Source organism: Chrysochloris asiatica, unplaced genomic scaffold, assembly GCF_000296735.1.
Source record: "Chrysochloris asiatica unplaced genomic scaffold, ChrAsi1.0 scaffold00100, whole genome shotgun sequence".
Classification (NCBI taxonomy): Eukaryota; Metazoa; Chordata; class Mammalia; order Afrosoricida; family Chrysochloridae; genus Chrysochloris; species Chrysochloris asiatica.
In genome coordinates, this window is record NW_006408618.1 from 12,173,088 (window position 1) to 12,195,903 (window position 22,816).

General features: G+C 37.8%; 1 protein-coding gene across 1 annotated transcript in view; it reads left to right on the top strand.

The window, feature by feature from the left end:
• LOC102827911 (tudor domain-containing protein 5-like) overlaps nucleotides 1–22,816 on the top strand; it is a gene marked incomplete at its 3' end in the record, with an annotated part of 101,130 nt that overhangs the window by 73,652 nt on the left and 4,662 nt on the right. Inside the window, exons 5-9 of the mRNA XM_006867106.1 lie at nucleotides 6,331–6,478; nucleotides 8,059–8,222; nucleotides 13,879–14,099; nucleotides 15,334–15,546; nucleotides 15,852–15,918. Coding sequence (XP_006867168.1) covers nucleotides 6,331–6,478; nucleotides 8,059–8,222; nucleotides 13,879–14,099; nucleotides 15,334–15,546; nucleotides 15,852–15,918 — 813 coding nt within the window. The remainder of the gene's footprint in view (nucleotides 1–6,330; nucleotides 6,479–8,058; nucleotides 8,223–13,878; nucleotides 14,100–15,333; nucleotides 15,547–15,851; nucleotides 15,919–22,816) is intronic.

Here is a 22,816-nt window from a genome sequence, read left to right on the forward strand (position 1 = left end):
CATACCAGGATTCCATATATAAATAAGTATGTTGTATCATGTTAGGCACAAGTATACCTTTATAATTGTATTTAGAAATCATGCATGGTTTAAGATGTGTTCAGATATCAAGTTGGCAATGAATAGACTGTGATGGTCAACTTGGTTAGTCTATGATTCCATTTTTGTGATCTGATGTGAGTAGCCAATCATTTGTAAACCCAGTTAGTAGAAAGTCAATCCATTTCTTTGGGTGTGTGGCCTGCATTCAGTACATATGGATGTTTGGACAAATCTGTCTCTTGATCCTGCATCTTACTCATTATCCTCTGACCTCTGGTTCTTGGAATGTGAGCCAGTCACTTGCCGTCTGATGAACTGATTTTTTACTCTTCAATCCCTGCAGTCATATGAGTTAGGAGACACCTGACACCTGACCCATAGATTTGGGACTTGCTAGCCTCCACAACTGTGTGAGCCATTTCCTTGAAATAAATATCTCTATTCCAAAGAACAACTGGTAAATTTGAACTGCCAACCTTTTGGTTCAAACTGACCTTGTGGTCCAGTCTTTGCCTGACAGGGAGACCAAAATTTTATTTCTGAAGGATTCCAGCCATTATTAGTGATGTTAGTATTAGGTTGCTGAAGTTTCAGTATAATAGGAGCAATAGAAACAGTGAAAAGAGAAGGTCCACAGATAGAGTTAAAAGAAAAGAACCAGGGAATCTCAGTAACAGCTGCGATTTTTTTTTATCAATACATGAAAACAATAGAAGGAACTCTAAAGCAGAAAAGTTATTTTTAAAGTAATCACATATTGTTTATAAATTTCTTCTAAAATAAGCAAAAGACCAGTGTCAAACCTCAAACATACTTAAAAGACAAAGAAAATAAGAAGCAGAATAATATGTCTGTAGGCAATGTACATAATTACAGGTCCTCAGCACAGATCAGTTTTTGAAACCCTGTTTCATAAAGATAGGACCTTAATTTAGTCATGCCGTCCATGAAAGAACCACCTAAGTCTGAGAAAGAAGAATCTGGAGATGAGATCACAGTACTCAGGAAGGAATTAGAAATAAAAGAAAGATAAAATTTTAGAAATAAGACTGAATTACAAAGACCATAAGAGAAGAAAAAATACAACATATAATGCCTCGAGAAATAATAAGGAAGAGCATTTTAAAAATAAAAAAGAAATGAAGGAGGTGCTGTGGTTCCAAGGTTCTATCTCTAGTGTTTATGAAGTTCAGTGAGAGATTCAGGTACACGTATAAATTATTAAGGTGCTATATGAGTTGGTACCAACTCGTTGGCACCTATCAACAACATCAACATTATTTTTGAGTCCTGGTGTGGCACTGTAGGAGAAGCACTAGAACCCAAGGTCAGTTTGAACCACAAAGTTATCAGTTCAAACTTAACCGACGGTGCCTTGGAAACCCTATTCAGGGTCGCTGTGAGTCAGAACCAACTGGACAGCACTTAACAACAACAGCAAATATTACTGAGTAGTCTATGGTCCTGCTGTTGTGCTGCAAGATAATACCCTGGACTGCAAGATCAGTTCAAACCACAGTAGAGGTGCTGCATATTGACCTGAAATAGGCAAAAGCTGGGGAGAAGTCAGCAGCAAGAGCAGGGAATGACACTGGCTGTTTCCAGTTCTCCTATACATGGCTATTGGCCTGAGGGCAGGCGCCATCTAGTACTGGACATTTAGAACTGGGATAAAAGTCAGTATTGACTAAGAGGACCAGAGGGTGGGGTTTGGGGATACCACATTAGCTGAAAATTGAGAGGACTCATCTTGGAATAGAGAAAGTTATACCAAATTCCAAGCATTACTCTGTCCACATCTTTGGCTGATCCTTATACTTTGTATTCTTATTCTTGGGACAGATTCAGAGCAGCCCAGCTAAGGCTAACAGAACTGAAGGGATTTCAGACTCAGTAACAACCTGCAGTATGCAGATGACACAGCCTTGCTTGCTGGAGGAGAATACTGATGAAGATCAAAAACTACAGCTTCAGTATGGGTTACACCTCACTGTAAAAAAAATGAAAATACTCACAACTGGACCAAGAAATAACATCTTGATAAATGGAGAAAAGATTGAAGTTGTCAAAGACTTCATTTTGCTTGGATTCACAATCACTGCTCATGGAAGAACTCAAAAGATGTATCGCATTAGGTATAGCTGCTACAAAAGACCTCTTTCATTTGCTCAAGAGCAAAGATGTTACTTTGAGGACTAAGGTGCACCTAACCCAATTCAGTAGAAGAATCATTGCATTTGAATAACAGTGTTGGAGAATATTGAGAGTTCCACAGACTGCCGGAAGAACAGAATGCCCCGTAGATGAGAGGGTGTAGAGACTTTGTCTCTCATACTCTGGACACGTTATCAGCAGTGACCAGTCCCTGGAGAATAATATGCAGCAAAAAGAGGAAGGGCCCCCAAGTAGATGAATTGATACAGAATCAGGAACAATGGACTCAAACAATGGACAGTGTTTCATTCTGTTATGCATGGGGTCACTATGAGTCAAATTTGGCTCAGTGGCACTTAACAACAGCAACAACCATCTAAGTAAGAGAAGGAGTGTTAATGGTGGTACAGTGGTTACAGTACTTAGTTGCTATCTGAAATATTGTTGGTTCGAGACCACTAGCTGCTTCATGGGTGAAAGATGTGACCATCTGCTTTAGTATGCATTATAACCTTGGAGCTTAGTGGCAGTTCTCCTCTATCATATTGACTTGATGACATTGGGTTTGGTTTTTTTAAGCATAAGGAGTTTATTTTAGGAATGCAAGGTTGGTATAACATTTAAAAAGGAACTAGTGTAATTTAACCATGTTAAAGGAATATGGAAGAAAAAATGTGTGACCATTTTAGTACATTAGATAAAATAATTTGTAAAATTCAATCATCATGATTAAAACAGTCAGAAAAGTGTACCTTGACCACTCCTCGTGGCAGCTGGGTGTTGAGTACAGTGTGTCCGTCACTGAGCTGTGAGCTGGGTAGGCAGTGTGCACCCAGCCTGGTCCAGCCTCTGTGTGAACCTGAGCGCCACTCCTCTGATTCTGCACCGGTGTTGAGCCCACCCTGCCTGGGATGATGGTGAAATATTTCCTGAACCAAAGCATGCTCCATACATAGTTCCTGGGACCGAGTAGTCACAGCCTTCTGGCAGCAATACCCAGATCCCTACAGAAAACATGTCTTGATGGAAGACCTAGTACATCAGAAAATGAACTCCTGTCCAGGTGATTCCTAAACAAGAACACCAGGATGACCCTGTTTCCTTCAGGTGTTGTTTACTCGGTGTACATTCTGGAGGACTCTGTTGTGGACTCAAAGAATCAGACAAGGACCATTTTCACCTGGAACGTCACCCACACCTGGCTGATGGTGGAGGAACACAATGTTTACTGTGTGAACTCTGATAGCAGTAGCTGGACCCCAATCCACCCGGAAGCCTGGGTTTCTTTATGCTTGTTTGGCATTTCCAGAGCAGTCCAGGAATTTGGTCTGGCCAGGCTTAAAAAGCAATGTAACCAAAAGTGTGGTTTTTTAGTATACCTTGGCCAAGCTGCAAGGTGAGGCCCCTTCTAAAAAACTTGTTGAAACCACCATGGAAGCCCAGGAAAAGGGCAAAGGAGATGACACTGGCAGCTACAGAAAAGACCAAGGATCCTGCCACAAGGCAGCCACCAAAAAGCAGCAATTCCTATAGCCAGCCTAGGTCCTTCCCACTACTGCACACTAGACTGTCCAGCTTCAACCTCTCTGACCTGTCTCCAGTGGACTTCCTTATTAAATAAAAATCAATGTCCAGTCCTATCCAATGCCTGGGAGTGGGTGGAGTTGGGGTGGGGGACACCAGGGATCCTTAAATCATGTAGTAGAGGTAAGTCAAACAGTACTGGTACAGAATCAGAAATTTTTATTAAACAGAAAAATTTGAATGTGAACCTGTTGTTGCTTGACCAAGCACATTAGCTATGTCTGTGCCAGACCTGCTTATTCCCCCATTGGACAGCTGAGGTACAGATAGGTGCTCGGGGTCAGTGTACACGTGAAGTAAATGTTAGACCATTAACTCTGTGAATGCGCTCTGATGAGTCCCAATTTCCTGAAACAATATTTAACACATAATAGGCACTCAATAAGTACTTGTTTAATAAAACCCCACAAACTGTCTAATATTAGATATTGTTGAGAACTTTTTAATCTAAAGGGCATCCCATCTGTGGAAAAAATTGGGCTGTGAACCTTAAGGTCAGCGGTTCGAAACTACCAGCCGCTCCGCAGGAGAAAGATGAGGCTTTCTACTCCCGTAAGGATTTACACCCTCGGAAACCCTGTACAGGGTCGCTATGGGTCGGAACCGACTCGACGGCACTTAACAACAACAACAACAACATATTTAATGGGAAAGCACTGGACTAAAATTAGGAACAAAGTAAATGTGTCCAGTATCACCCTGAGTCAATCTTACAGAAACACTGCAGCAAACCGAGAGGCAGATGGAAAAACTTGTGACAATGAGTATATGGTAATCATTGAATCAGAGAAAAATAAATATGGGAATTTTATTCTCAGAACCAAATATAAATTTACAAATTTTGCCAGTGTAGAAGTAGTTTAAATACTAGAAGTCAAGGGGAAAAGGAAAGAGAAATAGTACAAGTTTACTGATTTCCCAGTGGATGGCTGAGTAAAAAGTTATTTAATTACATAAAACATTATGTAATTGAGTCTCCTTACTGCCAAGTCAATTCCATCTCTGTGACCCTATGGTGGTCACCAAGTCAATTCTGACTCTTAGCAGCCCTTTGTAGCATTTTCAAGACTATAAGTCTTTGAGCAGAAAGCCTCATTTTCCTCCTGCAGAATGACTAGTAGATCTAAGCTGCTGACTTTGTGGGGATAGCAGGGCTCTGTCAGCGACCCTTTGTTGTTGTTAAGTGCCATCGTGTTGGTTCTGACTCATAGTGACACTGTAGGACAGAGTAAAACTGTTTCTGAGGGTAGCCAAGGTTATAAATCTTTATGGAAGCAGATTGTCTCCACCTTTCCCCACAAGTGCCTGCCGAACTTTTGACCAAATGCTTAACCCATTGTGCTACCAGGGATCCTTAAAATCATGTAATGGAGTTAACTCAAATAGTATTCGTACAGAGTCAGAAACTTTTATTAAACAGAAAATTAAAATGTGAAGCTATTATTTGTTGACGTATCATCCATTTAGGTCTATCCACTTCTGAAGGGAGTGTTTCTCTAACCCATACGTACCTGGATTTAAACATGTATAAACATGTCTCTGTGATCAGTGGAAGGCTACAGAAAGTTCTATCAGTAACATACTTAGTCTCACTTGGGTACCTTCAAAGAAAAAACAGATACAATCCAAATAGTGGCTTTCGAGAGGATCTTATGGGCCAGTTAAATTCAATTCAGAGAGGTCAACTTAGAACGTCACAGTGGATGTTTTAAGGAATGTGCTGGACTGCAAAGTCTGTTTGAACTGCAAGGTCAGTGGTTCAAGCTCACTGGCTGCTCCTTGGAAACCCTATACAGGGTCGCTATGGGTCAGAACCGACTCAGTGGCACTTAACAACAACAACAATCTTGACAGATGCTTTTGAAAGATAACAGTGGGCTTATTATGCAGAAGCTTTAAGAAAATTGAAAACTGCATTAGTGAGAAAAAGGCCAGGAAAGTTGCACTGAAGAATCTTATTTCTGTCCCAGCAATGAGCCTGCTCATTCTTCTGGTCGTATGAGAACTTTGCTGGGCAATCTTTCACCATCTCCTTATAACCCTGATCTTGCCCTTTCAGACTTCTTTTCTCCAAACTCAAAAAATAATGAAAAGAAACACAGTTTGAGCCCCTTGAAGATGCAAAACCTGCCATTTTGACGTGGCGGAAATCAGAGAGCACAGAATTCTTTCATGAAGGGTTACAGAGTTGGAATAAACCTACACAGAGGATCTGTTGAAAAACAAGAGCTTCACCTTTTGATATTTTTGTTTAATAAAAGTTCATGATTTTATAATACTTTTTTACTTATCCTCATACTTGTATGAAAGAAAGTCTTTACTGTAGTACTTGGGTTCATCAACCAATAAAAATTTAGTTTGGCTAAGTCCAAATTAAGGAGTCTCGGTGGCACTGTCAGGTAAGCACTGGATTGCTAACCACATGGTCTACAGCTGTGTGTTTTGATTTTAAATCCAAATTAAAGCATTGTCTAAGTGCATCTGAATATGTTATATTTCTGTTATCTAGCATTATCTTAAATGTTATTTCTATTTTTGTGACAGGAAATTTTTAAAGAGCAACTTTCACCAAAAAAAATGGGCTTCTTAAATGTGACAGAACTTGTTGGAGCTCTTAGTGACATTCTCCGTGTTGAGTTCAGGGAAGGAGAACAAGATCTAGTAGTGTTTGATGCTGATATGAAATGTCTACCACCTGGTGAGCTGAACCACTTCATGATACAAACTTGATTTTTAATGTGCCCTTTGTAAGAAAAGGGAAAAAAGAAGGCTCTGGTTTCATAGGATTCTTTATTATAACCAAACATATCATAAAGTGGCCATGAAGAAGTTTTATGAATAATGACTTTCTTGTGATGCTGGTTGTAAAAAAGTTAATTTGTTAAAGACTATCTGAATTTTAAATTTTACTTAATTATCCAGAGTTTTAGATACTTTTATAGGAAACCAGCTTTCTGAACGTCTGGTAGGAAAGTACTGGACAATTTAACGGTTCTTAACCTTGACTGTGCAGCACAGACAGGGTCGTTATGGGTCTGAACTGACTTGACGGCACTTAACAACGACACACACATATATAATCTCTATATAGCTGGAATTTTTTAAAATTAGAAAAGCAGTATAAAAAAACTAGTATATACTTGTTAAAAAATTCCATTAATACGGAGATAACTGGTGTTATAGTTTTTATAGGTGTCTTTCTGAAAAATTCTGTGTACTTACTAATTAAGTATATAATTTGTCTAACACAAAACTACTATATACATATTGTATAAGCCACAGATTTTTATCTTTATATATTGTGAATGATTTTACATGTCAGTATATATGAGGGAACTTCAAGAAGTTCAAGGAAAAATTCAATTATCTTTAAATTCCGTTCTTCGACAAGCTTTTAGAAGGCCCTTTATATAGATAGGTTTATTTCCTCCTCTTTAGCTGCATAGAATTCTTTTATGTGGCTATATTATAATTAATTTAACCAGGCTGCTATTGATGAGCATCTAGATTATTTTTACTTTCCACTATTATTAAAAAGTAATGATAAATGTTGTTATACTCATGTCTTTGTACACTTACTAGTTTATTTAAGAGCTACTGTGGGTCTGAGACTATCAGGGGTCTGTTTTAATGTGCCAATCTTCTTATCATCATTCCCATATAAATCTTAAAATAATATGTGACGGTTTTGGAAATCCACTAAGAATTAAAGCATCATATTATGCCTCGTGGCTCCATACAATAAACCCTGGACTGTGAACCACAAGGTTTGGGGTTCAAGCCCGTCAGCCACTCTGTGGAAGAAAGATGAGACTTTTTGCTCCCACGCAGATTAACAGCCTCAGAAACCCTATACAGGGTTGATATGAGTTGGAACTGACTCGATGGCACTCAACAATAGCAGTTATGGAATGAGCGTTAAATAGTCACATTGTGCATTAAAAGAAGAGATATACGGTAGCACAGAATGTTCACTGCTTAATGAGCAGAAGTAAATTCAAGTCAGGATGTTGAAAAGTGCAGTCACAGTTTCAGATGTATTACCAGCCCATAGCACCACCCTTTCACAATCATTATTTAACATTGATTCCAGAGTTTCTGCTGTAGCTCTCCACACAGAAAGGGCTGTAGGATAGGCTCAGATCTTTTATTTTTCTGTGCCTGGCACATGAAAAGTGCTTAATAACCATTGTGTACATTGTTTTAACAAATATGCATAGCCTACTTTATTGGCCATTTCAGATGGAGCTGTTTCACCAGTCAGGAATTCATACTTAGTTCAGCCAGATAAGAAAATAGAAGCCAAAGCCAACCCCCCTAGAAATTCACTGTCTACTGGTGATGTCAAGGAGACGACTTGGAATAGTCCTTCGAAAAGTCATAAAGAGCCAGGAAAGAAGATTTACAAGAAGCCTAATCTTGTGGTAAAGCCTTTACAACTGGTGAGTGATGTTTATAGACTGTGCACTGTAGATTCGGCAGCATGGAAAGTAGTAGGATGAATGCGTTTTTAAGCCAAAACTCTTTTTAGGAAAAGTCTTAATTTCTAGATAAACCATTTCTAGAAGACCAGTCATCAGTATGAAGTCACCTTATTATGCAGCATTTCTTCTAGTTTTCATCTTTTATTTAAGTAGCTTTCCCTGAAGTCTCATTTTCAAGTTTTCAGATGGTTTAGAAGTTTTGATAGTTCTATCAAGATGACATTGCTGATTCTGTGTCATTGTGTTTGAAAATACAGGTTCGAAAAATCTTGAAGGCTTTAGGACGAAACAATTGGGGAGAGCTCTGATTTGGCTGTATGGCTCAACAACTTTTGTAAATGGCCTTTGCACCTATCCTTAATTATCCAATGCTTTTATTTATTTCTTTTCTCCTTAATTACATCTCCACACTTTTTGCCTCTGTGTTCTCATTTCCCTTTACTTTGTGTTATTAAGTAATTAATTGTAATTCTTTCTTTCTGCTTGCTGTACCTGACTTCTTTCATGGAGGGAAAAACTATTGTTTGGAGAGCCTAGTATTTTATTAGGGTAAGTCAAAAAGTATTGCTACAAAGTCACAGAGACTTTCATTAAATAAAAATATCAAAGCGTGAAGCTATTGTTTCTCAGCATATTTTCTGTCTATACCTATACACTTAGGAAGGCAATGTTGTTTCCGTGTTTCTAACCCTTCCCTCAAAGAATTCTGCATTCAGATTTATACCATGTCAAAATGGTAGTTTGGGCATCTATGAAGGATGCAAATCATGTTCCTTTTCAATGTACTTTGATTTGGGGAAACAAAATGGATTCTCAAGGGGCAAGATCAAGGCTGCAGGGTGAATGGGATAAAGTTTTCCAACAAAATTCTTGTAGGACGTTCCTTGCTACCCTGAAAGAATGAGCAAGTGCATTGTCCTAATGGAAAAACAATTCCTTGGCACAATTTCTTGGCCTTTTTCTCACCAGTGCGGTTTTCAGTTTTCCTAAAACCTTTTTATAATAATAAGTCCCCATGATTGTCCTGTGCCCTTAGAGAACATCTGTCAAGAGTTTCTTTGTTGTTGTTGTTGTTAAGTGCCGTTGAGTCGGGTCCGACCCATAGCGACCCTGTACAGGGTTTCCGAGGGTGTAAATCTTTACGGGAGTAGAAAGCCTCATCTTTCTCCCGCGTAAAACAGTTGCCATCACCTTCTGAGCCTTGAATTTAACTGGCCCAAAAGATCCCTATAAGAGTCACTGTTTTGATTGGCTTGTTTTTTGTTTTTTCAAGATACCTTAATGCAACTAAGACAAGTGTTTTACAGAGAGAACTTGTCTGTAGCCATCCACTGATCACAGAGACGTGTTTAAACACATTTTGCTTTTAATAAACACATGTGTCTGTGAACTGGAACCCTTGTAGCAATACACTGTAACTTACCCTTATATTTTCTGGAGAACAATAAAATGTCAGTGAGGAAATGATATATTTTAGAGTGATTATGTTTAAGAGACAGTATGTTTTATCTGAAGTATATTGTTGTTGTTAGGTGCCATTGAGTTGGTACTGACTCATAGCGACCCAATGCACAACAGAACAAAACACTGCCTGGTCCCGGGCCAACCTCACAATCGCTGCCATGCTTGAGCTCATTGCTGCCACCACTGTGCCAGTGCATCTTGTTGGGGGGTCTTCTTCTTTTCCTTCACCCCCCACTTTACCAAATGTGATATCCTTCTCCCGTGACTGGTTCCTCCTGATAATATGTCCAAAGTATGAGAGATGAAGTCTGGCCATCCTGGCTTCCAAGGAGCGCTCTGGCTGTACTTCTTCCAATACAGATCTGTTGGTTCTTTTGGGAGCCCATGATACTTTCAATATTCTCCAACACCATAACTCAAAAGCATCAATTCTTCTGTGGTGTTCCTTATTTACTGCCCAACTTTCATACACTCATGAGGTTATTGAAAATACTATCTCTTGGTTCAGGTGCATTTTAGTCCCCAAACTGTCATCTTTGCTCTTCAACCTTTAAAGAGGTCTTGTGCAGAAGATTTGCCTAATGCAATACATCGTTTGATTTCTTGACTGCTGCTTCCATGAATGTTGATGACTGGTCTGAGTAAAATGAGGTATTTGACAGCTTCAGTCTTTTTCTCCATTTATATGGATGTTGTTTATTTGTCCAGTGGTGAGGAGTTTTGTTTTCTTTACATTGAGGTGCAACCCATACTGGTGGCTGTGGTCTTTGATGTTTATCGGTAAGTATTTTTAAGTCCTCTTCACTTTCAACAAGCAAGGTTGTATCATCTGCATACTGCAGGTTGTTAATAAGTCTTCATCCAAGCCTGATGCCACATTTTTCATCATAGAATCCAGTTTCTCGGAATATTTGCTCAGCATACAGATTGAATAAGTATGGTGAAAGAATACTAGCACACACCTAATTTTTAACCATTTGGTGTTCCCTTGTTCTGTTTGAATAACTGTTTCCTGGTCTATGTACAGGTTTCTCATGAGCACAATTAAGTGTTCTAGAATACTCATACTTTGCAATGTTGTCCAAAGTGTGTTATGATCCACACAATCATAGTCAATAAAGACACGTAAACATCCTTCTGGTAGTCTCTGCTTTCAGCCATGATCTGTCTGACGTCAACAGTGATATCCCTCATTCCACATCCTCTTTTGAATCCTGCTTGGACCTCTGGATGTTCTCTGTCAGTATATGCTTGCAGCTGTTTTTGGATTAACTTTAATAAAACTTTACTTGCGTGGGATATCAGTGATATGACCAATGATTTCCACATTCCATTGGGTCACCTGTCTTTGGACTGGGCACAAATATGAATCTCTTCCAGTCATTTGGCCAGGTAGTCTTCCAAATTTTTTGGCACAGATGAGAGAATCCCTCCAGTGCCGCATCAGTTTTTTGGGAGATTTCAATTTGTATTCCATTTATTCCTTTAGGATCATTGACTCTTGATTATATGCTATCTCTTGAAATGGTTGAACATTGACCATTTCTTTTTGGTATAGTGACTCTGTATATTCCTTTCATCTTCTTCTTTTGCTGCTTTCTGCATCATTCAGTATTTTGCCCATGTTTTGTTGTTAAATGCCATCAAGTCAGTTCCAATCCATAGCCACCCTGTATAGGGTTTCCAAGGAGCAACTAGTGAGCTTAAACCACTGACCTTGTGGTTCAAATCTACTTTGTAGTCTAGTGCATTAATCCACAGAGCCACACCAGGAGTCTATATTTTGCCCATAGAATCCTTCAATACCACAAGTCAATGGTAGATTTTTTTCTTCAGTTCTCTCAGCTTGAGAAAAGGTCAATGTGCTCTTCTCTTTTGGTTTTCTAACTCCAGGTCTTTGCACATATCATTATAATATTTAACTTTGTCTTCTTGAGCTGACCTTAGACATTTTCTGTTCAGCTCTTGTACCTCCTCACTTCTTCCATTTGTTTTAGCATCTCTATGCTGGAGAGCAAGTTTCAGAGTCTCTTCTGATGTCCAATTTGGTCCTTTCCTTCTATCTTTTCATCTTAGTGACCTTTTGCTTTCTTCCTGTATGATGTTCTTGATGTCATACCATGACTCTTATTTTTAGTGTTTGGTCTTTAGTGTCTGATGCATCAAATCTGTTCTTGCAATGACCTCTAAATTCAGGTGGGATATATTTGGCTGTCATGGAACTGATTTAATTTTCTTCAACTTTAACCTGAATTTGCATATGAGTAACTGATGATCTGTTCTACAGTTTGCCCCTGGCCTTGTTTTGACTGTTGATAAAGAGCTTTTCCACCATCTCTTTTTACAGATGTAGTCAATTTGATATCTGCTGGTGAGGTCCGTGTGTGTGTGTGTGTGTGTGTGTGTGTGTGTGTATAATTGTCTTTTTTGTTGTTTAAAAAAAGGTATTTGCAATGAATAAGTCATTGGTCTTGCAAAATTCTATCATGTGACCTTCCAGCATCATTTCTTTGCCCAAGGCCATATTTTTCAAGTACTGATCCTTCCTCTTCTTTTCCAACCTTTGCATTCCAATCACTAGTAATTATCAGTACATCACAATTGCATGTTTGATCTCTTTCAGACTGAAGAAGTTGTTAGAATTCTTCAATTTCATCATCGCTGGCTTTAGTGGTTGGTGCGTAAATTTGAATAATAGTAGTAGTAACTGGTTTTCCTTTGTAGTTGTATGGATATTATCCTATTACAGACAGCATTGTACTACATGACTGATCTTGCTGGGTTCTTTTTGATTACGAATGTGATGCCATTTCTTGTCAATTTTTCATTCCTGGCATAGTAATCTATGTGATTCTCAAATTCATAATGGCTAATACCAGTCCATTTCTGCTCACTGATGCCTAGGATATTGATGTTTATGTGTTCCATTTTGTTTTTTATAATTTCCAATTTTTCTATATTCATACTTTGTACAGTCCATATTCTGATTACTAATGGATGTTTACAGCTGTTTCTCTTCATTTTGAGTTGTGCCCCATCAGCAAATGAATGTGTCCCAAAAGTTTTACTTCATTTGTGTCATCACGGTCAGCTCTACTTTGAGGAGGCAGCTCTTCCCCAGTCATATTTTGAGCACTTTCCAACTTGAAGAGTTCATTTTCTGGCAATATATCTGACAATACTCTGGTGCTCTTCATCATGTTTCAATATTCAATAATCTGGTGCTGACAGTGTTCCAATGCTATTGATAAGGTTTTCAGTGACTAAATATTTGGAAGTACTCTGTCTGTCCTTCTTCCTTGTCTTTCTTCGTCTGGAAGCTCATCTGAAACCTATTTACCATGGTTGATGCTGTTGGTATTTAAAATATCCATGGTGTAGTTTCCAGAATCATAGCAACACACAAGCCGCCACAGTATGACAAACTGACAGACATATGGTGGCTTAGAAGTAGCATCTGAACTTTAATCCATTCCTTTAGGTTATCTTTGATTGTTGGTAAGAATCTATTTTAGCTCAGTATGAATATTTGAAATGTCATGTTTTAAGTTCTGTATGTTGTTGTTAAGTGCTGTTGAGTCTGTTCTGATCTATAACGACCCTGTATAGGGTTTCTGAGGAGCAGCTGGTGAGTTTGAACCACCGATCATGTAGTTCAGATGGCTTTGCAGTCTGGCTCATTAACCCACAGCATCACACCAGGATTCCAATTTCTGTATTGTTGTTAAGTGCCATCAAGTCGATTCTGACCCATAGCAACCCTGTATAGGGTTTCCAAGGAGCAGCTGGTGAGCTTGAACCACCGACCTTGCAGTTCAAACAGCTATGCAGTCCGGCACATTAGCCCCAGCGCCATACCAGGACTCCAATTTCTGTATAGGACACTTTAAAACTCTTTGTTTTAGATCATAAGGCAGTGTTTTTTTAAATTTTAACATAGGTGAGAGTCACCTTGGGAGTTTCCTAACTGCATAATTATAGGCTCTGTTCCCATGTATTATGATTCAGGAAGTCTGCAATGTTAGACTTTCCCAGGTGATTCTCTTAAAGGCAATTAATAGAATTTATTTTGGGAAACACTATCATAGGGCTTAAATGTCACACAAAGATTCATAGTGGTTTCTGATATATATATTTTTTTAACTTGTAGCAAGTAGGAATAAATACACCACAGCTCAACCTGGAAATGGCAAATCATGATATCCCACCAGATGCTGTACGGGACAAGAAATTATGCAGACTTCCACCACTAGATACCAGCACCCTCATAGGAGTCTTTGTGGAGTATATCATCTCTCCCAGTCAATTCTATATCCGAATCTATAGCAGGGATTCATCAGAGTTACTCGAAGATATGATGATTGAAATGAGGTAGGAGTCTATTTTCTTGAGCGTGTTTTTCATGTTTCTTGCTCTTAACAGGCAGTTCTCAAACATTTTGGTCTCAGGACTCTTCAGAATTGAAGATCCAAGAAAACTTTTGTTTATCAGTACTTTCTGTATATAAACAAAAACTATTAAATATTTTAAATATTGTTTAAGGATAATCCATCATATATTAGTGTAAACAACATTTTTAGGACAACTAGCCTCTGTTTCATACTGTTCGAATTTAAATTTGGAGGCTTAGAAGGGAAGCAGGGAGATAGAGATTGTCATTAATTTTTTATTAGTAGTATAAATCATGAAAATGGATAAGTCACAGGAAGAATAAGAATAAATAGCTAATAAGTGTTTATTATATTTTGCAACTGCCTTAAACCTTCATGTATTTTCATTAATTTAACTTTTATGGCAGGTGTATAAGGTAAATTTTATTATCTCCATTTTATGAACAAAGAAAGTGAGATACAGAAAGATAAAATATTATAGCTAGTAAATAATGAAGGCAGAATTTGAACCCAGGGTTACTGGTTCCAAAGACTGAGCTCTTATATTATACTTCCTAAAGATAAAAACCCATGTTATTGTGTTGATTCTGACTCATAGTTACCCTTTGTAGGGTTTCTAAGACTATAAATCTTTATAGGAGCAGAAAGTCTCCTCTTTCTCCTTCAGAGAGCCATGCGGATTTGTGGTTAGTACCCAATGCATGACCCAATATGTCACTTCAGAAATCCTAATAGAGTTACAGAGTCAATAAAGGAATAATTATTGAAGAGGAAGAAGTAGGAGAGAATTGTGTGTTGGAAACTAAGGTAGGATAGAATTTAAAAGAGGCCAGAATCAAGGTAGTACTGCAGAGAGATCAAGTATATTGAAAGCCAGGAGAGAGGCTAATGGATTCAGAAATTAAGAGATCATTGATGGTTTATAAAAGTTCATTTTAGAGAGTGCTAGAGAATAGAATTAGGTTTCACTATGTTTTACAGAGGATGCTAGATAAGAAAATGAGTGTATAAGTTTCTCTTTGAAGAAGTTTGCTGATGAAGAGATTTGCATAAGAAAAATAAAATAAAATTAATTGGAATTAATAAAACATTTAATAAATTAGGAAAAGTCAGAATTTTTTCTTTGTTGTTTACCAAGACTATTTTCCTTTTGAGACATTGATAAAAATATTGTTTAATTTTGATTCCTCTGTGGGTTTTATGGAATTTCACAGGCGCTGTTATTCTAATCAGCTGGTTTCTGATCGATATGTCATGCCAGAATATTTCATCCAACCAGGACATCTCTGTTGTGTGAGGATTTCTGAGGATAAGTGGTGGTATCGGGTCATTATCCATCAAGTTCTTGGGAAGCAGGAAGTTGAAGTGTTTTATCCAGACTTTGGGAATATTGGAACTGTCCAGAAGTCCTCCCTGAGATTTCTTAAGTAAGTTAACATTTTTAATAAGCATAATTGATAATATAAATTTTGGATCATAATACTTAAACTTGGTGACATTTGAATCTTTTCCTTCTTCCTTCTTAGTGCAGACTTGGCAAAGATAATTTAATTTCACAGGTGGATTATAATCTCTTACTTCTTTACAAGATTGAATTTGAATAGATCATGTGATTAAACTTCCATCTCTTAAGAAAATACAATAACTAAAATGAAGAAATGAATTAGATAGTCTGTAAAATGCAGTTTAAAAAATTTGATTTAATATTTGTATATTTGATTTTCTTTTGCAGATGCTGCTACACAAAGCTTCCAGCACAGGCTATCCCTTGTTCTTTGGCTTGGGTGAGACCTGTAGAGGTATGTTTGCTTGTTTCCCATTAGACTAGCAAGGATTTAATTGTTGCTGTTAGGTGCCATCAAGTCGGTAATACTCATAGTGACTCTGTGCACAACAGAAGGAAACACTGCCTGGTCCGGCACCAACCTCACAATCTTGGCTATGCTTGAGCCCTTTGCTGCTGTCATTGTGCCAGTCCATCTTGTTGAGGGTCTTCCTCTTTTTCTCGCACCATCCACTTTACCAAGCATGATGTCCTTTTCCAGGGACTGGTCCCTCCTAAGATTATGTCCAAAGTATGAAAGACAAAGTCTGGCCATCCTGGTTTCCAAGGAGCACCCTGGATGTACTTCTTCTAACACAGACCTGTTTGTTCTAAAAGTCCATGTAGCTTTTAATATTCTCCTCCAACCCCATAACTCAAATGCATCAAATCTTCAGTCATCCTTATTCACTATCCAGTTTTTACACACATGTGAAGTTATTGAAAATACCATGGCTTAGATCAGGAGCATCTTAGTCGCCAAACTGACATCTTTGCTCTTCAACACTTTAAAGAGGTCTTGTGCAGCAAGCAGATTTGCCTAATGCAATACATTGTTTGATTTCTTGACTGCTGCTTCCATGAGTGTTGATGGTAGATCCAAACAAAATAAAGTCTTTTGACAACTTCAGTCTTTTCTCCACGTATATGGATGTTGTTTATTGGTCCAGTGGTGAGGATTTTTCCTTTCTTTACATTGAGGTGTAACCCATAGCGATGACTGTGATTTTTTTTTCCCTTAAATGTTTTATTGTGAATTATGTGATAGTTTACATGGGAAAACATTAGTTTTACATTCATTCTATCGTATATCGTCTCATTGCCATGGGACTGTGATTTTTAATCTTCATCAGTGATTATTTTAAGGCCTCTTCACTTTCAGCCAGCAAGGTTGTCAATGATTCTTCCTACAATGCTTGATATAATCCAGCTTCTCAGATTATTTGTTCAGCATATAGATTGAATAAGTATGGTGAAAGAATACAACCCTGGCACACATTTCCCCTAATTTTAAACCATTCAGTGTTTCCTTGTTCTGTTCGAACAACTGCCTCTTGGTCTATGTACAGATTCTTCTTGAGCACAAGTAAGAGTTCCAGAACACTCATTCTCTGCAGTGTTGTCCATAGCTTGTCATGACCCATGCAGTCTAAAGCCTTTGCATGGTCAATAAAGCACAGGTAAACATCTTTCTGGATTTGTGCTTTTGGCCAATAGCCGTCTGACATCAGCAATTATACTCCTCGTTCTACATCTTTGTCTGAATCTGGCTAGAATCTCTGGCAGTTCGCTCTCTTAATGTACTGTTGCAGCTATTTTTTGAATTATGTTTAGCAAGATTTTACTTGCATGTGATATTAATGATACTGTCTGATGATTTCTGCATTCTTTTGGGTCACCGCACTTGAAATGGGCACAAATATAGATCTTTTCCAATCAGTTAGCCTGGTCTTCCAAATATCTTGGCATAGATGAGTGAGTTTCTTCAATGCTACATCAGTTTATTGAAATATTTCAATTTGTATTTCATCTAGTCCCAGTGCCTTGTTCTTTGCCAATGTGTTCAGTGTACCTTGGATTTCTTCCTTCAGTATCATTGGCTCTTGGTCATACGTTGCCTCATGGAATTGTTGAACATTGACCATTTCTTTTTGGTACAGTTACTCTGTATTCCTTCCATCTCCTTTTGATGATTTTGCATCATTCAATATTTTGCCCATAGAATCCTTCAGTATTGCAAATCAGAGCTTGAATTTTTTCTTCAGTTCCCTCAGCTTGAGAAATGCTGAGTGTGGTCTTCCCTTTTGGTTTTCTAACTTTGGGTCTTTGCACATTTTCTTATAATATTTTACTTTGTCTTCTCAAGCTGCCCTTTGAAATTTTCTATTCAGCTCTTTGCCTCCTCACTTCTTCCATTTTTTGTAGCATCTCTATGTTGGAGAGCAAGTTTCAAAATCTCTTCCGACATCCATTTCGGTCTTTTCCTTTTTTCTTGTCTTCTTAATTATCTTTTGCTTTTTTTTCCTGTATGATGTTTTTTTATGGCATCCCACAACTCTTCTTGTCATTAGTGCCTAATGCATCAAATCTGTTCTTGAGAGAATCTCTAAATTCAGGTGGAATGTGTTCAAGGTCATATTTTGGCTCTTCTGGACTTGTTTTCATTTTCTTCAGCTTTTGTTGGAACTTGCATATGAGCTATTGATAGTCTATTCCACAGTCTCACTTGGCCTCGTTTTGGCTGATGATAAGAATGATCTCAGGATATAAAAATTATACTAGCCTGCGAAAGAAATCGTATACATTTGAAATATGGACATGTAGATGAATTCTAGGAGCTCTGGTAGCGTAGTGGTTACGAATCGGGCTGCTAACCTCACAGTCAGCAGTTCGAAACTACCAGCTATTCCCCTGGAGAAACAGGAGACTTTCTGCTCCCATAAAGATTTACAGCCTCGGAAACCCTGTGTGAGGTTGCTATGAGTCGGAACTGACTCCATGGCACATAACAACAAGAAGAAGATAAATTCTAGTACCTTGTTATATTTGTTACACTAGAGTTTTTACAGTGAATGGTAGAGGTGTTTACAGTGAATGGTAGAGGTGTAAATGCAAAAGCACCAATCTCTGTCCATGATAATCAGGAAAGGCCTCTTAGGAGAGGTACATTTGAGTATAAGAGCAGGAATATAACTGGACAAAAAAGTTTAAAATCACTGTCAGTGAAAAGTGTGCTGGCTGAAAATATCTCAAATTTGAGGGTTGTTCCATAGTTTGTTTGGCTACAGAATATGGCATGGACTTGAGTGGGCACATGACAAGTGACATCGGACGAGTAAGTAGGAGGGAACCTAATGTGGAGGTTTATGTTGAAGAATTGTCCTTTAGATGACTGGAAACAACTGAAAGGTGTAAATAGGAAACCGCTACAGTTAGATGTATGTTTCATAAAATAATTCTCTAATAATATTGTGGGAGGTAGTTGGAGTGGAATGGATCTAAAGACATTTTCATCTATATAGGTACATTTGTTTATGTAGTTATCATTATATGTACCTAAATGGAATTATATATTTCTTTTTCTTTTGTTTTTACCATATTTTTAAAGAAAGTTGATATTCACTAAGGATGACAAAACATTGCAAAAATAAGAATAATTCATTTATATATAAGCGGTTGAATTCTTTAGGTTAAGCAGGAAAAAAAAAACAGTATATGTATAATATGCATAATTAAGAATTCACGCAGAAACACATCCAGTTTAGAAATTTGGTGTGTGTTTTTTCCATATTGTTTTATTGGATGTTGGAGTTGAGCGTATGTGTTGGGTTTTCTAGCCTATATAATAGTTGTTGTCATTGCTAAGTGCTGTTGAGTCGGTTCCGATTCATAGCAACCCTGTATAGGGTTTTCGAGGAGGGCTGGTGAGTTTGAACTGCCAACCCTGTGGTTCAAATTAACCTCTAGGTTGAGTGCTTATCCTACAGCACCACACCTGAATAATGGGAGATACACTGAGACGTTATCACAGTTTTAAATTTTAATGGCTTCATGGTAACTTATTGTGTAAATGTGCACCATAGCTTGTTTAACCATTACTTTATTATTGGACTATTTGCTTCTACTTTTTTTAATATTATAAATAATGTATTCAATGTATGCTTTTTGTACAAATCTATATTCAGCATTTTTTCCTAGAATGAATTTTAGTTTTGACAAGGTTTCTTTTTTGGAGTCCTGATGTATCCCTGTATAATAAGCACTGAACTGCTAACCACAGGTTGATAGTTTAAACCCACCATCCACTCCTGGGAAACCCAATACAGGGTACAAGAAGAAGGTTTCTTTTTACTACATTGGCTATCAGGAAGTGTAAAGCTAAATGTGCGACCAAAGGTAGCAAACAGAGTCCTGGTGTGGTGCTGTAGGGAAAGCGTTAGACTACTAACTGCAGGGTTGTTGTTAAGTGCCATTGAGTCAATTCTGACCCATAGCGACACTGTGTAGTTTCCAAGGAGCAGCTGGTGAGCTTGAACCACCAACCTTGCAGTTCAAACAGCTTTGCAGTCTGGTGTAATTAACCCACAGCGCCACACCAGGACTCCACCAGCCTCTCATTGGAAACCCTATATAGGGTCACTATGAGTCAGAACTAACTCAATGGCACTAAGCAACAACAACATCCATTACTCTCATATCAGCTCAGATAGCGTCTATATTTTGTTCCTACTGTTGTATTTCTTCTTATTTCCTAAACTCCTTCTGGTATTAGGGCCTTTGCCCATTCTGGTAACTGGAATTTCCTGTTCAAAGTATTCTTGTGGTTGACTTACTCTCATTATTTAAATCTAAACTCAAATGCTATTTCCTAAAAAATGACCTCCAATTTAAAGTACACTCTTTCATTTCAATCATTCTTTGTTACCTTTTATTTAGCTTCATGACACTTCTCACTGTCTTATATTATCTTATAGTTTACATTTTTACCTGATGAAAACATTTAGAAACAAGTAGTGGTGTGGTGAGAGTTGTACTACAAAGGGACATAATTATTGTCACTGAATTGTACATGTACACATGTTGGCATGGCAGTTGTTTTGTTATATCCTTACCATAATAAGGATCAACTATCAACACTTGCAGAAGCAGCAGTTAAGAGATCAGACGACGTATTGCATTGGGCAAATCTGCTGCACAGGAACTTTTTAAAGTACTGAAGAGCAGAGATGTCAGCTTGAGGACTAAGGTGCACCTGACCCAAGCCATGGTATTTTCAATAATCTCATATGGATGCAAAAGCTGGACAGTGAATAAGGAAGATCATAGAAGAATTGATGCCTTTGAGTTGTGGTGTTGGAGGAGAATACTGAAAGTGCCATGGACTGCCAAAAGAACCAATAGATCTGTTTTGGAAGAAGTGCAACCAGAGTGCTCCTTGAAGGCCAAGATGGCTAGGCTTCGTCTCTCATACTTTGGACACATTGTCCGGAGAGAACAGTCGCTGGAGAAGGATGTCATGCTGGGCAAGGTGGAGGGTCAGAGAAAAAGAGGAAGACCTCCAACGAGATGGATCAGCCAGGTGACATCATTGATGGCATCAAGTGTGGCAGCGGTAGTGAGGTTGGCCCAGGATCGGACATTGTTTCATTCTGCTGTGCATGGGGTCGCTATGAGTCGGTTCCAACTAGATGGCACCTGACAACAACAACATACATATGTATAAAATGGAGATCCTGTGTCACCAGCAATGTTGAAATACAAAAATTTCTTCTTGCTCTGAGGGAAAATAAAACCACATCTAAGGAAAAATGATGATTGTGGAAAATGGTTAATATATTGAGCAATATAAAAGCCTGTAGTTTTTGTTCTTTAAACGTCTTTAAAAGGTATAGAAACTTTAAGAGTAAAACCATGACACTGTATCTAGAGTTTAGAACATGTAGCTACAATCCAGAAGTATCCTAAAAGTCTTAGTGCAGATTAAAGCTTTAATGACTTCGGGAAAATAAATGCTAAGAACTTTAAAAAATATTGGAAAATTTAGTTTTTTATTTTAATATATACTTGTTTAATTTTGTGAATTTTGAGTAGCAATTTAAAATTTTTGTTTCAATCAACATTTGCCATTAAATCAAAAATACTGAAACAAAACTAGAATACTTATAGTCCTGGTGTGGCACTGTAGGATCAGCACTAAATAGCTAACCTCCAGGTTGGCAGTTCAAACTCACCAGCTGCTCCTTGGAAACCCTATATAGAGTTGCTATGAGTCATAAGCGACTCGACAGAACTTAAAACTGTACTTTAAAAAAGTACTTAAAAGTACTCAACAGTATTATTTCAAAGAACCAGTTTTGACTTTTCCTTATCCTGTCTGTTGTAAGCGTGTTGTATATTTTAATTATTTTCTTACCTGTACTTTTTGTTTATTTGTACAAAAGTTTTATTACTGTTCAGTTCAAAATATTTTCTAATTTATATTTTGCTTTCTTATTTGATTCATAGATTATATAGAAGTTTGTTAGTGTAGAAACAAGAGTCTGTCTAACTTATAGTTTTATATTAATCTCTACTTTAAATTCATTGTGTCCCAAGATCACACTCTGGGTAAGAACAGCCCTCTGGTATATGAGGTTTAGTTTATGGTCTAGTATATGGTCACTTTCTGTAAATGATCATATGCACTTGCAGCCGTTGTTGTCAGTATTTCATACATATCCATTGGTTAAGTTTATTGTGTAAAACATTATTTTTTAAAATGTTTTATTATGAATTATGTGTTAGTTTAAATGGGAGAACATTAGCTTTACATTCATCCTATCGTATATGTTTTATTGCCATGGTTACAATCCCCTCCATGCTTCATCAACCAATCAAAGGGTATACCCTTCAAGTGTGCTGCCTCCCCACCCCCACCTGGTCATCAGCACACAGCCCTTCTACCTCTCTAGGTCTAGAGTCCCCAGCCGCTCCATCGCTCCATGTCATTATCTCTGTGTAAAACATTTTTTATCTGCATTGATTTTTCTATCCGTTATTGAGAGAAGTGTTATGTTGTCTATTTCTTCCTATAGTTCAGTTAGTTTTTGTTGTTGTTTTTTACAAATTTTTTATTATGAATTGAGCCGAAGGCTTACAGACAAGATCATCAGTTTTATATTCAACAAATAATATACTTTATTTCATCTCAATGATTGCAATCCCCTCCTAAGAACAACCGTCATCCTGCTTTCCTCCCTGTGGCTCCTATTTCCATTTCACCCACCTTCCCACCCCTTCTCACCTTTGTCCTTAGGTACAAGTTGTCCCTTTGATTTGGAATGATTGAATGTTTCATTGTTCATAGTGAGCATGCCTTACTAGTGTTGCTGTTC